Below are 14,175 nucleotides of genomic sequence, written 5' to 3'. Positions count from 1 at the left end.
ACTAATTATTAAAATATAAAACATTAATTATTTTATAGTACTACGATTTATATTTAGTGATTAAAAAAAAGTACTCTAAAATAATTAATATCATATATTTTAATATTTAATAAAATATTTATTTAAAAAGTATTTAATAAAATAATATTAAATGATTAATAAAATATTTAAAGTAATTAGTGGCACAAATGTATATTTGTTATAAAAATATTTTTATTTTATTTTTTTAAGTTTTTTTAGAAAAATAAATAAATAGTATTAGAGTATGGTAAACTCAACATGGGTTCTTTAGATGGGGTCAACGGTGCTACATCATCTTGAAGCAATTCACTCATTTTCTACTCCAACGGTGAACTCAACATGATTCAAGTTCTACTATGCCACGTCACCCTAAATCAACTCATTCATTTTTTACAGTTTAATTTTAAAATAATCATATTATATTCAATTACTTTAGTCTATACATTAATATTTAATTTTATTATAACTTAAAATATTAATTTAAATGGAAAAATAAATAAAAAAGCACGTTTATAAATTTTTTAATAAATTTATGTAACAAAAATTGTGAAGAAAAAGTATGAGTAACAAATTGTTTCTATTAATGAGCTAACAATCGTAATTAAAGGAGAAAAAAAAGGCTAACGGTGGTATATTAACTAAAAAAAGTTAATGGTTACAAAATTATTATTATTTAATAAATTAAAAAGAAGTTAACGACTATAAATTAATAAAAAATAATAAATTTATTATTATTAATAAATTAATAAAAGGTAGCGGTTATAATTATATTATTATTAAATTGTGAAAGTAGATAAAAAAAAAAATAATTGTTACGAAGCACCGTTCCCTGACAGTAGCGTGATGACACATTGGCACAACTCCAACTATGAGTCCACCAAAAACTGAAAGTTAAGTAATTACATGCTGGCGGACGAACTTATTTTGACTCCCGTTGGAGATGCCCTTATATTAAAAGGCTTACTCAATTTTAAGCATTATTATGAGTTTTTATTGCCACGATAATAACACGTAATCCACAAAAGTGGGAGAATTAGGTATCATCGTGAGGAGGTGAGGAGGTGGATGTGGCATTAGCTCATGTTTGGACGGCTCCATGATGGATGGACCATTAAAATTAAATAAACCAATAAAAAGAATTTAGAGAATGACTATAGACTTAAAAATATCATAAATCATTAATCTCTTATAAAGGAAGAAGATAAAAATCTATATTTAGAAGTGGCGGCAGCAAATAAGGTGATATTATTAAAAATCAACAATTGATAAATATATTGATATATATATACTAAAGATCTTTAGATCATAAAAAAAAATGTATATTTACTATTTTTAAAGGTGAAGAGTAAAGTGTCTAATAAGGATGACAACTAAATCAACGTAAAGTATTCATAAAAAAACTTTAAAATAGATATGATAAAAATTTATATTATGAATCTTAATAAAGACACGTTATCTTTAATTTTTGTTTACATATTTATAATCAATAATTTTTTAAATATTATAACCTTATTTATAAGAGATTAACTTGTGGACAACGATGATAACCACGTAAAACTCTTCCACTAGCATTAAATAAAGTTTTAATTTTTCTCAAACCATCTTAAAATAAAAACTTTAAACTCACGCTCTCTTCCATTGTTTTTTTCTTTGTTGTGAATTTTTTTCTTACTCTCTATATTGGTTCCTTCTGTCTCGGAAAGCTATTCATTTTGTGTTGTGAAGTTGCTATCCATTTATTCGCTGGTGGAAAATATTGTAACGTTTGATTCAGTTTTTTTTTCTTGTGTTGTTGTTTAAATCAAACTCAAACCAACTCTACTGAACTTAAAGTAATTTGAGTGGTTTCATTCAATTAACACGTTTATGATTTAAAAAATTGTGTTATGAGATATGCTTATCATCTTTAGAGTTTTTAAAAAAGCTCACAACTCTAAGGTCTTTTTAAATTTTTTTTATTACAATAATTTTTCTAACTCCGGCTCATTATCCCATTTTGTTAATTTTTTTTTGTTAAAATTAAAAAAAATCTCAAAACAATTAATTTTTTTCTTGAATCAAAAAAATTGTAAATTACTTTTTATCAGTGAAAAAATCAAAAAAATTATTTCTTGAAAAAATTATATTAAAATGTGAGCTTATAAGTCCACTAAACTCAAAAAAAATTAGAAGGCTTTTTAAATTATAAATTTCTTGTTTCCTCCAACAAGTGGACATGTGTCAATAATTAGAGGATTTGTCAAATTGAGAGCTCTAATGATCTCCATGGCCATTTTCTCAACAATGTTGTTGAATAAAATTGTGATTTTTTTTTTTGTCGATAGTTTAAATTTAAAGAACTAAATATAGAACTATTTTAAATTATGATTTTTAGCATGTATGTTGAAATTTTTCGTAAGATATAATATCATTTGATGATTATATATATAACTACACAACCCAAATCATATATGTTATTTATGGGTTCAATTTATGTGGGGCTAACAAAAAATTACAAAATTATAATCTAATATAAACTTATAAACTTATAAACTCAAAATTTTGAGATCTGGTCAAAGAACAAATGATATCAAAGTACTTGTATTTAAAGGACGCCACATATATTAGTCTAAGATAAATCATTTTTTTTACTATTAGATTAGATAGATAATTTTGCTAAATTTTATCATGGTTTATCTACAGTAAATATAACCTAATAACTTCACCTCTTTTGTTGCACTCTCATTCTAAAAGAATCAAAAGATTATTAAAGTGAGAGAATTCGTTATCTATCACAATCATAGAATATGTGAGATTATAAAAGTATCTATCCCTCAAATTTGGATATATGAAACCTTTAAATTTTTCTTGAATTACTTATCTCGTTCAAGAGTTTGACTAAGTGTCGAAGGGAGAAAGTGATTATCCAAATCATTATTCTCCCCACTAATGCTAATCTTTAATGAAGAAGATTCAAAATCGCAACTCCAAATCAAAAAACAATCATCTTTGGAGTAATTAAATCATTATCAACTATATATCTTTTCAATTGAAACTCTTCATTATCCAAAATTCTTCCGAACTCAAAATTTGAAACTTTACCTCTAAAATATGATTTCGAATTAATATTACTATTTTTCAAAATCTTATGAACACGAGAAAAATTAACATAATTATGAAGATAATTATGTGCGTCAGGAGAATTGTTCTCACAAAACTCGTATACAATACAAGTATTATTTTTTGTAGACACAAAAATCAAACAACATTGTTATGTTAGAATTGATAATCCTCTTCAAATATTTATCTTGGAAGAAACATCACATTTGAGAATCTTAACAACGACGTCATCACCTTTAAAAGAACAAACTTTTTTATTTTGTCATCTTCGTTGTAAAACTTCGTTGCATTTCAAACTTATACACAATCAACTGAGGATGAATAAAAGATCAACAATTAAAGAAATCAACTAACCATCATCTATGAATGAAATTTTCGGTGTGAGGGTGCAACGAAATATTAAATGATCAATTAGATTTGACGTGAATATATCATAATAACATTTGGTGATGGAAAAATGTGGTATATCATCAACCAATTCCTCAATAGGTTCAAGCTATAAGGACACTTAAAATCAATCTAACTCAACCTGCATAGATGAAGCTAAATACTAACGAGTATTGTCCAACTTGTGGGATCTGATCATAGATATATAAAAAGGAAACATTGCAATATCTTTGTTGAAAAATAGTACAATAATAAATAAATAAATAAATAAATGATCTTAGTAACATGTGTCTTTATTACCCTCATTAAAGTATAAAAAGAAAATATATTTTTTGTGATGAACAACGTAGTTTTTAAGGCATTCAACTTTCAAAAAAAAAAATTATAATTTGGTTGATTTAAATAGCATTTGCCATAAATAGTAATCTACTTCCATAAATATAAGACCATTTATCATTTTCTATAAGATTCATTTTCAATTATTTCGTTAAAACATAAATTACCTAATCATCACCATTCTCCGGTATACTGTGTTGCAAAACCCACGTGTAAATAAAGCAGCCAACAAAAAAGAAAAGAAAAATGTAAAAGAGTAAAACTAGTTAATGAGAGAGATAAAAGAAAAGCAGAAGGCAGCCATAAATAAAAGGGTTTGAAAGTGTAGGGCATGATGAAAAGTGTGGAAAGAGAAGCGGAAAAGAAGGAAAATTTAGGAGAAAAGTTGAGGAGAGAGGTATTATTGGTAGGGAAAAGGAAAAATAAAGCACCTTCTACTCCATTACCCTCTTCTTCTACTAAACTTTGGCTTTTTAGTCACAATAATAATATTAATAACAAACACTGTTGTAGTAGTAGTGGTGGTGGTGCTACCATTTTTCACAACCACCAAACACTACCTACCACCACCTAGGGAATGATGAAAAGTGTGGAAAGAGAAGCGGAAAAGAAGGAAAATTTAGGAGAAAAGTTGAGGAGAGAGGTATTATTGGTAGGGAAAAGGAAAAATAAAGCACCTTCTACTCCATTACCCTCTTCTTCTACTAAACTTTGGCTTTTTAGTCACAATAATAATATTAATAACAAACACTGTTGTAGTAGTAGTGGTGGTGGTGCTACCATTTTTCACAACCACCAAACACTACCTACCACCACCGTCTCTGCTCGGAAGCTCGCCGCGGCACTCTGGGAATTTAGCCACTATTACTTCCCTCTCTTTCAAATGCATCGTCCCGTCAATAACGCTGCTGCCGCCGATTCAAGACTTCGCCGCCGCCATTATACGCTTCATAAGGATAAAGCTCCTGATATTTCAAATTTTATAGCCGATGCTTCTCCTAGTTCCCCTGATCAGGTTTCACCTTCTTTTGAACTCTGATTTTGTTTATTAGTTTAGGAGGGTTTATACTATTCACTGTTCATTTCGTGCTTCATTTAGGTTGACACTTTTAATATCATGATCCGGTGTCTTTAATTTTGTTTTTTACTGTGTCCTTGCAATTTGAGGTTGAATCCTTGTATTTATTTTAATATTTTGTTATTTTATATTGAAATATTTGGTTAATGATCATTGATAGGTCAGAGAGATTTATGCTGTTCTAGGTTATGAAATTATTATTTTATCCGTTTGAATATCTATGTTAGACTTGTATTATAGTATGCTGCAACTTTATAATTCTTGAAATGTTGCTTAGTCAATCTAGCTTGATGTGCGTTGCTAGTTTTGCCCATTTCATGAAGATATTAATGGATGGGTAATTCCCATTAGGATTTCATCTTTTCTCCTTGTTTGGTAATATATTCTGTATCTACAAATGATATAATGATCTATATGTTTTCATTGCCATCAATGTTTTGAATAATGCTCAGCTCATATAGTAAAAGGCGGTTGGGACATTTTATATGATGGGACCCCGGGTTCAAACCCGCAATTCTCCACTCCTCTGTACTTAGTGCGTGGGAGTTTCGCTACTAGACTCTTTAGAACCAAAAAATAGAAAACGATCAATTTAAATTAGTGTTGCACTTTTTTCTCATGTTTAGTAGCATTGTGGTTATGCCTACCATATAAATTGCAATAGAGACCGGTTGAGCTGTAGACTTGCAAATATCAATCTCGTTCATTGATACGCGTAGTTTACTATTTTCTTTCATATTTTATGACTCTACTTGCCATTCTTGTTGATCAATTGATCTAATAATAGTTACCACGGTCATTGTAAATGAAAATTTTAATTTAGTATTCTGTCTATAAGCACTATGAAATCCCTCACCGTCAGTTGGTAGCTAATCTTATGCAAGTAATGGGGCAGCAATTATCATTTACATTCTAAGAAGCATGCATTGTGTTTTTATTTTAGTTTGTACTCATTCCAAGTGTTGTATCGAAACTGTGTTGGTGTCACAATTTTTAATATTTGTGGGTCCCCATGTCTGTATATATTGCATTCGTCTCTTGCATCGTGTTTATGCTTTCTAGCTGGCATTTCAACCATTCTGATAGAGTCGTATATAGAGTTCAGTTAAACTGATATCTTTAAGTGCTCTTTCATCAGCCAGCTAGCACAAACAGTTTGAGGAAGCATGTTGCAGCATCCCTTATGCAACATCATCGGGCAATTGAGAGAAACAACCATGCATTACAACCCCTATCTCCCGCAAGTTACGGTAGCTCCATGGAGGTAAGCATCAACTCTGTCTCCCAAACCCCAACTTTCCCGTTATATTTTTCCTGATCAACACTTATAGAACAAAAAATAAAAAGGCACATGACAATTCCCCATCTAAATTAACATATTTTTTCTTTCTGTGGGATCTATCATTTTGGCGTCTTATATTATATGGATCTCAGGCAGCCATAACTGCAAAGTAAAGATTGATTAATGGAGTACCTTGGAAGAAAGAAAAATACTATGCCTAAGCAATTACTCACTGAGAAATGTGGCCCGTAATATTTTTTTTCAAGATAAGTTAAAACAAACCAATGACAGCTGTGTTATAGTTAAGTTTGTGCCAAAATAACATTTCAGATCTAAGTGAACATTTTTTTATAAATCACCAAATTTATTACTGGAAAAATTTCAAAGTTGATGTCACCGTGTTTGTAGACTTATTTTGTGTATAATTTGATCAATATGCAATACTTATTGTATCTTGTGTCTGCTCTTTCATGGGTTGCAGATGACACCTTATAATCCTGCAGCCACTCCTAGTAGTTCCTTGGACTTCAAGGGAAGGATCGGGGAGCCACATTATAGTCTCAAAACGTCTACAGAACTGTTAAAAGTGTTAAATAGAATATGGAGCTTGGAAGAACAGCATGCTTCTAACATATCATTAATAAAAGCATTAAAAACAGAGCTAGATCATACACGTATCAGGGTCAAAGAGTTGCTTCGAGACCGACAGGCAGATCGACGTGAGGTTGATGACCTAATGAAACAAATTGCAGAGGATAAATTGGTCAGGAAGAGTAAGGAACAGGACCGACTCCATGCTGCTGTTCAATCTGTGAGGGACGAACTCGAGGATGAGAGGAAATTAAGAAAACGGTCAGAGAGCATACACAGGAAACTAGCTCGGGAGCTTTCTGAGATGAAGTCTTCTCTCACTAATGCTCTAAAAGACTTGGAGCAAGAGAGAACAAGAAGGAAATTATTGGAAGATCTCTGTGATGAATTTGCTAGAGGTATAAATGATTATGAGCAGGAGGTGCATGCACTGAAACAAATGTCTGATAAGGATTGGGTTCAGAGGGCTGATCAGGATCGTTTGGTACTCCACATATCTGAATCATGGCTGGATGAACGTATGCAAATGCAACTGGAAGCAGCTCAGAATGGTTTTGTGGATAAGAATTCCATAGTTGATAAACTAAGCCTTGAAATAGAGACTTTTCTTAAAGCTAAACTAAATAGTAGGAGTATGGAAACTATAGCGGTAAGGGATCGCCGGAATTCGTTGGAGTCTGTACCACTGAATGACGCTGTTAGTGCACCACAAGACATGGGCGATGATGATGATGATTCTGTGGGCAGTGATTCAAATTGTTTCGAATTGAACAAGCCAAGCAACAGGGGAGCTAAAGTACACGAGGAAGAGACTGTGGACATAAATCTTGACGAGACTTTGAAATCCAACCACAAGAAGAAAAAACCAATACCACGAGAAGGGTTTAAAAATCATATCCCATCTAGCTTGCAAGTGAAGTTTGAAGAACAAATGGCTTGGGCCATGTCATCTAATTCAAATAAGAAGTCCCAGTCAATTGATGCAGAGGAGGGGAAATCCATAGATACAAGGCCAGTTGAAGGAACTATAATATCTGAAGAACCTGAACACTTTGAAATTAGTGAAAATGGTGGTTTTGAAAGAAAAAACAACCCAAGTGAATTGCACAGCTCAAGTAAAAATCACATAATGGATAATCTCATAAGAGGTCAACTTTTGGCATCAGAGGGTGGTAACATGCACACCGAACATAATAATTATGGTGAGGCATCCTGCAGCAATGCTGGATGGAGGAATCAGGCAAGCCCTGTGAGGCAGTGGATGGCAAGTCTTGATATATCTTCTGAAGCTTCCAAAGTGCATTCAGGATCAAAGGACAATACTTTGAAAGCAAAGCTTCTTGAAGCAAGATCAAAGGGGCAGCGGTCGCGATTGAAGGCTATGAAAGGGTCCTTTTAGAGGTTTAAGAAATCGGAAAATTTGATAATACGTTGACTGGGAACTAAGATGGTGGATGATGGTAGCTATGGTTCCGCATTCTCCACTTCTGGGTCTCTTCCTTTCCAATGGAATTTTTGCTTTGTTCATAATATCAACTGCGTATCTGTAACATATTTTTGTTCAGGGTGTATTCTCTTCTCTATACCATTGTAGATGTTGTCATGTCATGTAGCTAAAATAACCGAATTGACTTTTGAGAAGTAACAAAAATATACAATTTTGGGTAGTTGCTTTAGCATATGTTTAGATCTGTTTTAGATAGTCACATTCCGCGTTCTGTAGTCTCCCCGCAAATTTTTGGAAGGTAGCTTACGGATGGACGTATGGTGGCGTTGGATTCACTTATAAAATTAACACACGCTTAGTGTTTGTTTTTTGGGTTCATCCCTTGTTACAGTTTGACATACAAACTTCAAATTTTGATGCATCATAGCTAGACCAAGATTACGTAACAAGTTAATATTAGTAAACCTACCAAGTAAGAATGCATAACTTCATATGCAGGCTATCACCGTAGTTGAGCGAATAAAATAATGATTGATTAACTTGCAAACGAGAGTGGTAATGTGAATGGGGATTTGAAATTTTGAATAATCAAAAGAAAATAGAGCTAAACTACGTAAAATTTACAGAAAAATGTCTTACTTTAAGAGCAGTTTAATAAACTCGTATCTAACCTTACAATCAGAGTTTTTCGAACTTTTTTTTTTTTTTTTTTTTTAGATTGAACTTTGTCTATCATTCTTTTAGCTGCTGTCTCAACTAAAACTATCTATAAATTTATAAAATGAATGCTATCAACGTAATCTCTAATACACATTTTATAATATATCATTTTATAATATATTCTTTTGATAGTTAAAGAGAATGTATTAAAAAATTTGTTAAAAAATATATTGTTAATATTATACAACTTATAATAGTGTTTAGAAACATTGAGTATTACCGCAAAACTCCACGTGCAAAAAGAAGCTATTATGATAAACGTGCCTTTGTATCACACCAAACATAATACTATAAAGACTTCATAATTTGAATGTAATCCAAACTGGACCTTAGTTATGTACAGTCACCCAAATTACTATTTGCTACTCATTATTATTTGAGATGTTTAAATTTCTATAAATCATTAAAATAATATTTCCTTTATCATGAAAAAATTCTCTATATCATAAAAAAAATAAAATATTTCCTTCATTATACTTGAGATTTTTCAAAGTTACATATAGAGTATATATTTGGTAAAAAAAAAAATCTAGAGTATATATTTTTCTGAAAATAAAGAAAATATACTGAAAATATAAAATAATTTTACAAATTGACTCGTATCTCTCATTAGTTTTATTTATTTTGGGTCAAAACTGACTAGTTTGAGGCCCAAATTGAAATAATAGCCCAGTCCAGTCCAAATAGAAGCAGTAAATTGAGTAAGATCCAAATCCAATCAAATACACGGCGGTTTCTGAAACGCAAACGGTGGTTGCTAGGTGATGGCAGCGTCGTTCAGGTGGTTATTACAACTACACAAAGACGTTCCAAAAGCCGCTCGTTTCTACTCAGAAGGCTTAGACTTCACAGTCAACGTTTGCACTCTCCGTTGGGCCGAACTTCAATCCGGTCCACTTAAACTCACTCTCATGCATTCCCCCATGTACATTTCTTTCTCTTTTTCTCTCATGCCCACCACCTGTTCGATAATTTGCTATCTTTAATATTAACTCTAATTTTAAGATGTTACTGTTTTCTGATTGAATTGAATTTGATAGTGACCAAACCACGCAGAAGAAGGAATACTCCTCGCTTTTGTCATTCACAGTGACAGATATCAATAGTACTGTGACTAAACTTATGGCACTAGGAGCTGAACTTGATGGACCTATCAAATATGAAGTTCATGGAAAGGTTGTAGTAGTACTACTATTACTACTACTGTGATTCATCATGCTCGCGATGCTACTAGTTTAGGGTTATTTTTTCATAGCATTGATAATGAAAAAAATGAGAAAATATGGATTGATGTGATTTATCTTGTGTATCAGGTTGCAGCTATAAGGTGCATTGATGGACATGTCTTAGGCCTCTATGAACCTGCTTAAGATAGTAAAGATTCACTACAAAAAATAATTATTATTATTAAAACTGTAATATAATTGTATAAGCTAGTAATGTTTTTTTTTTCCTTTCTTTTTTCTATTTTATTTGTTGTTTTAATTAATCATGGAGACTATGGGGGAGAAAGTAGAAACATGTGAGATGTTTTTTTTTGTTTTTTTTTCTTTACGTTGCAATTATTGATAATTGGTTGTTTTGTCGATAGTTACCGATAAGAGTAATACATGGCGTGTGAAGCAACGTGCCTGAAAATAAGGCTAAATAAAATCAATCAACAGGAGATTGAAAAGAACCGATATCTCTTAGAAGTGACGTGAAATCTCCTTTTGTAGAAAAGTCTCAACTGCAACAAGTGCAAATAGTGCTTACTTAAATCACTCTGTTTTGAAGAATAATTGATGCCGAGAAAAGTAAAGCAAGGTAAATAAGTAATGATACCCCTTGGTTCTTTCCATGAGATGTTGGAATATCCTGTGAATCGTTGAATATTAATTGGTATTGCTAATACTCAGCATTTATAGTTCTTGAGAACCTGGCATTACTTGTAGCATTGTGAACATTTAGTTTAGATAGAATGCTAATTGGTGACCTGGTTTTAATTAAGAGTAATTTCTAGAATTTCCTATTTACATTGGAAGAGCAAGACGTATTTAAATTGATGTAGAATTATGTGTTGGCAAATTCTACTACTGTAACCAGAGCTTTAAAATCATATGAAATAAGTTAACAATTTTTTTTTTTAGATTTTGAATTAATTGATTTAGGTCTGGTGAATTAATTTTAAATAAAAATAGAAGTACAATATTATGGTCTCTTAATTTATGCAACAAAAAGAAGGAGCAAGCAATTGCAAGGAAATTGAAGGTATTAGAAACTCATAATCCTTAGATGTGTATGTTTAGAAAGCGTATTGAATTATTTATTTTTAAAAAAATGAAGTGATTATATGTATATGTATTTGATTACAACAAACAAGTATTTTTAAAATGTTTTATTTGTCCGCACTAGAATTTAAAATTAGAGTCTAATCAAAGCAGCTAGTGTGTCCTAATTTGATTTTCCTAAAACCTTACATAAATATCTAGATGATGAAGTTTGATTGAACACGTGTATAAATCTAACCATTTTACATTGTAAAATCATTTAAATTAAATTCTATTAATGTTATTTTAATTTCTTTATCATCAATAGTAAAGAGTTGTATGAGAAGTACTTTTACCATATAATGAAACACATTATAGCATATTTGGTAACCCCTTTAAATAGATTGGCTCAAGGCCCAATGTTGCAAGAGAACCTTGTGTAGTTTCTATCCAAACTTTGTGTCTGAACTCTTTTCACCATGGAAACACACATTAGCATAAATCAGAATTGAACCAAGTGCTGTACTTTTTCTTTTTAAAAAATGGATGGCACGAATAATTCCATTTTGGAGGCATATTTTTGTTTTTGTTTTTTATGAAAATGTTGGAGGCATATTCGTTGACATGCAAGATAACCAATAACATTCAGTAAACTAAAGCAGAATTTTAGCAAATAAATCCCAAATAAGGACATCATATGTATCATTATTCATTTCCATATGTTCTCCACTAATAAAGAGAAGACAATGATAATGTTATTAATGTCACATCAAATAACATAAGCCCTTGTTGCGTTATGTTGTTCCTTTGCATTTTTGCTTCTTCATGTATCTAGACCAGAGCTCACCAATTGAATGTGCAACAAGACTAATAGCATATGGTACTTTTTTTTTAAGTATCAGGACGTAAAAATACTTAGATTAAAATTTTCAAAATAGTTTGATTTTTTTTAAAGAATATTAAAACCTTATTTTCTTAAATAAAAATAGAGTTTCCAAAATATTTGTAAGTTCTTGATATATGATATATGATATAAAAAAATTTAGTTACTCTTATACAATATTGATTAACGTTTAGAACGAAAGTATCTTAAATTATTCGATAAAGGTTTATGACCTAACCTATTTAATATTTAGTTTGGTTTAATTTATTTAATTAAAAAATAATAAAGTTTAAATTTTTTTAAAAAATTATTTATCTAAATGAGTTATATTTAAGTTTTTTAAAATGTAAGTATGACAGTCTGACATTTTTATGTAATGGATTTTTGCATTTGAATTATTATCTCAATTGACTTATATATAATTGAATTTGAAAGTTTGTTTACTTATTTAAAATCTATAATTTTTTTTAATTTCAATTATCCTATTATATATAGCAAATTAATTAAGGATTTATATTTAATATAATTGTAGATTTTAGGTTTCTTCACCTTTTAGTCTATTTAGTTATAATCATAATTAAAAGTTTTGATATAAAAAAAATCTTTAAACAATGATAAAGAATGACCTAGTTAAGCTCATTCCCACCCCTACTAATATTAGTATTTTCACTGAAAAATAATTTTAGCTGATAATAAAATAAAAATAATACAGTCGGATCTAATAATTAAAAAAATTAAAAAAAATTAACGATATACGTAAAAAAATGTATAAGCCAATGAAAAATAACTTATCAAAATTTAATCTTAAAAACTAAATTAATGTCTTTTATTTGTAATGTGAGACACATATTTTCTAATGTCGTTTATCTTTTAAATAAAATTATTAATATTTGTTCATATCAATTATAAATAATCTATACCGTGACTAATCTAATCATATAATGATAAATCATTTGTAAAGTTAAAGAAAATATTGTATTGTATTGTAATTCTTCAAACCAACCAACGATGACTCAAACACTAAGTGATATATAAAACACGAAAAACATATATTGGGATGAAAATAGAGGCCTTTATCAAGATGATGACAAACAAAACCTATTCACTAACTCTTGCCATTTTCCAGATGAATTGGAAACATATAGGCCCCTGAGAATAAAGTGAAATCAAACTTTACATAATTTTAAAATACTTGTAGTAGACAAACGCAGTGCATAATTTTAAACTTTATATTTTTATATTAAAATTAAATCATTATTACAAAATCAATTTATAACATAGAAATACTACTTTTATAACTTATGAGTTATATCTATTTTCTAATGTGATACTTGAATTTTTCTTAATAATTGACAATGAATGAGAAACAAGTTTGATTCTTGTGTTGGTTAAAGATAGAACACGATGAATATCACGATAACATGAAGAAAGTGACGTTAGATTTTTGCACAAGTGGGAAAGAGACTACTAAATCTAGAAATAGAGACTTGTTGAGTTTATGGACGCCATAAAGTAGGACACATACCCCTAATAGTCTCCTTTCCACGGTGTGATTTGCCTTGTTTCACATTCACATTATAACACACCACGTGACTTGAACCATATTTTTGTACATATTAAGATATTAGCTACATTGTTTCTTATTTTTATTCTTCTCAATTTATTTTTCTGTTCCATATTAAACTAGAAACAAAGATCCTTTTATACTTTACTAATATATTATTAAATAACTTCAATGCATTTGAACTATTTAAAAATCAAGAAATGACAAGATATTTCATCTCATTCAATTGGTTGAGTGTTTGTCATAGTTTTTACAATTTTTATCAATCACAATCATTAGTTGATAGAAAATTCATTAGAGAAAGTTTTGAAATTTTAAATCACAATCATCAAAACCGACTCAAAAATCATCTCCATAATTAATTGTAATGTACAGTTTTTACAATACATAACAATTAAACAAAAATTTATTTAAAAATTAAGAAAATAATTATCATTTTCATTTTGTAAATTCTTTACAATTTTTACTATATAGTTAATAAAAATTAATCTAAGCCTGAAAAAACACCGTGTAACAAA

The 14,175-nt window shown here is 29.9% G+C and overlaps 2 protein-coding genes across 2 annotated transcripts; both read left to right on the top strand.

Annotated features, from left to right (window-relative positions):
- The first annotated feature begins 4,420 nt into the window (after positions 1–4,420).
- On the top strand, positions 4,421–8,461 carry LOC101511507 (uncharacterized protein At5g41620). The gene is made up of 3 exons (XM_004511480.4): positions 4,421–4,858; positions 6,060–6,185; positions 6,685–8,461. The coding sequence occupies exons 1-3, from the start codon at positions 4,421–4,423 to the stop codon at positions 8,191–8,193; spliced, it is 2,073 nt and encodes a 690-aa protein (XP_004511537.3). The 3' UTR covers positions 8,194–8,461.
- Positions 8,462–9,615: 1,154 nt separating this feature from the next.
- Positions 9,616–10,499, top strand: LOC101511186 (uncharacterized). The gene is made up of 3 exons (XM_004511479.4): positions 9,616–9,886; positions 10,002–10,137; positions 10,275–10,499. The coding sequence occupies exons 1-3, from the start codon at positions 9,726–9,728 to the stop codon at positions 10,329–10,331; spliced, it is 354 nt and encodes a 117-aa protein (XP_004511536.1). The 5' UTR covers positions 9,616–9,725; the 3' UTR covers positions 10,332–10,499.
- The last annotated feature ends 3,676 nt before the right edge of the window (positions 10,500–14,175 follow it).

Source organism: Cicer arietinum, chromosome 8 (genome assembly GCF_000331145.2).
Source record: "Cicer arietinum cultivar CDC Frontier isolate Library 1 chromosome 8, Cicar.CDCFrontier_v2.0, whole genome shotgun sequence".
Classification (NCBI taxonomy): domain Eukaryota; kingdom Viridiplantae; phylum Streptophyta; class Magnoliopsida; order Fabales; family Fabaceae; genus Cicer; species Cicer arietinum.
This window is presented reverse-complemented; position numbering and strand designations above follow the sequence as displayed.

Coding starts and splice junctions, on each gene's coding strand:
- LOC101511186 (XM_004511479.4), top strand. CDS start 9,726: ATGGCAGCGTCGTTCAGGTGGTTATTACAACTACACAAAGACGTTCCA. Junction 9,887..10,001: donor ACTCTCATGCATTCCCCCAT/GTACATTTCTTT, acceptor TGAATTTGATAG/TGACCAAACCACGCAGAAGA. Junction 10,138..10,274: donor AATATGAAGTTCATGGAAAG/GTTGTAGTAGTA, acceptor CTTGTGTATCAG/GTTGCAGCTATAAGGTGCAT.
- LOC101511507 (XM_004511480.4), top strand. CDS start 4,421: ATGATGAAAAGTGTGGAAAGAGAAGCGGAAAAGAAGGAAAATTTAGGA. Junction 4,859..6,059: donor CTCCTAGTTCCCCTGATCAG/GTTTCACCTTCT, acceptor CTCTTTCATCAG/CCAGCTAGCACAAACAGTTT. Junction 6,186..6,684: donor GTTACGGTAGCTCCATGGAG/GTAAGCATCAAC, acceptor CATGGGTTGCAG/ATGACACCTTATAATCCTGC.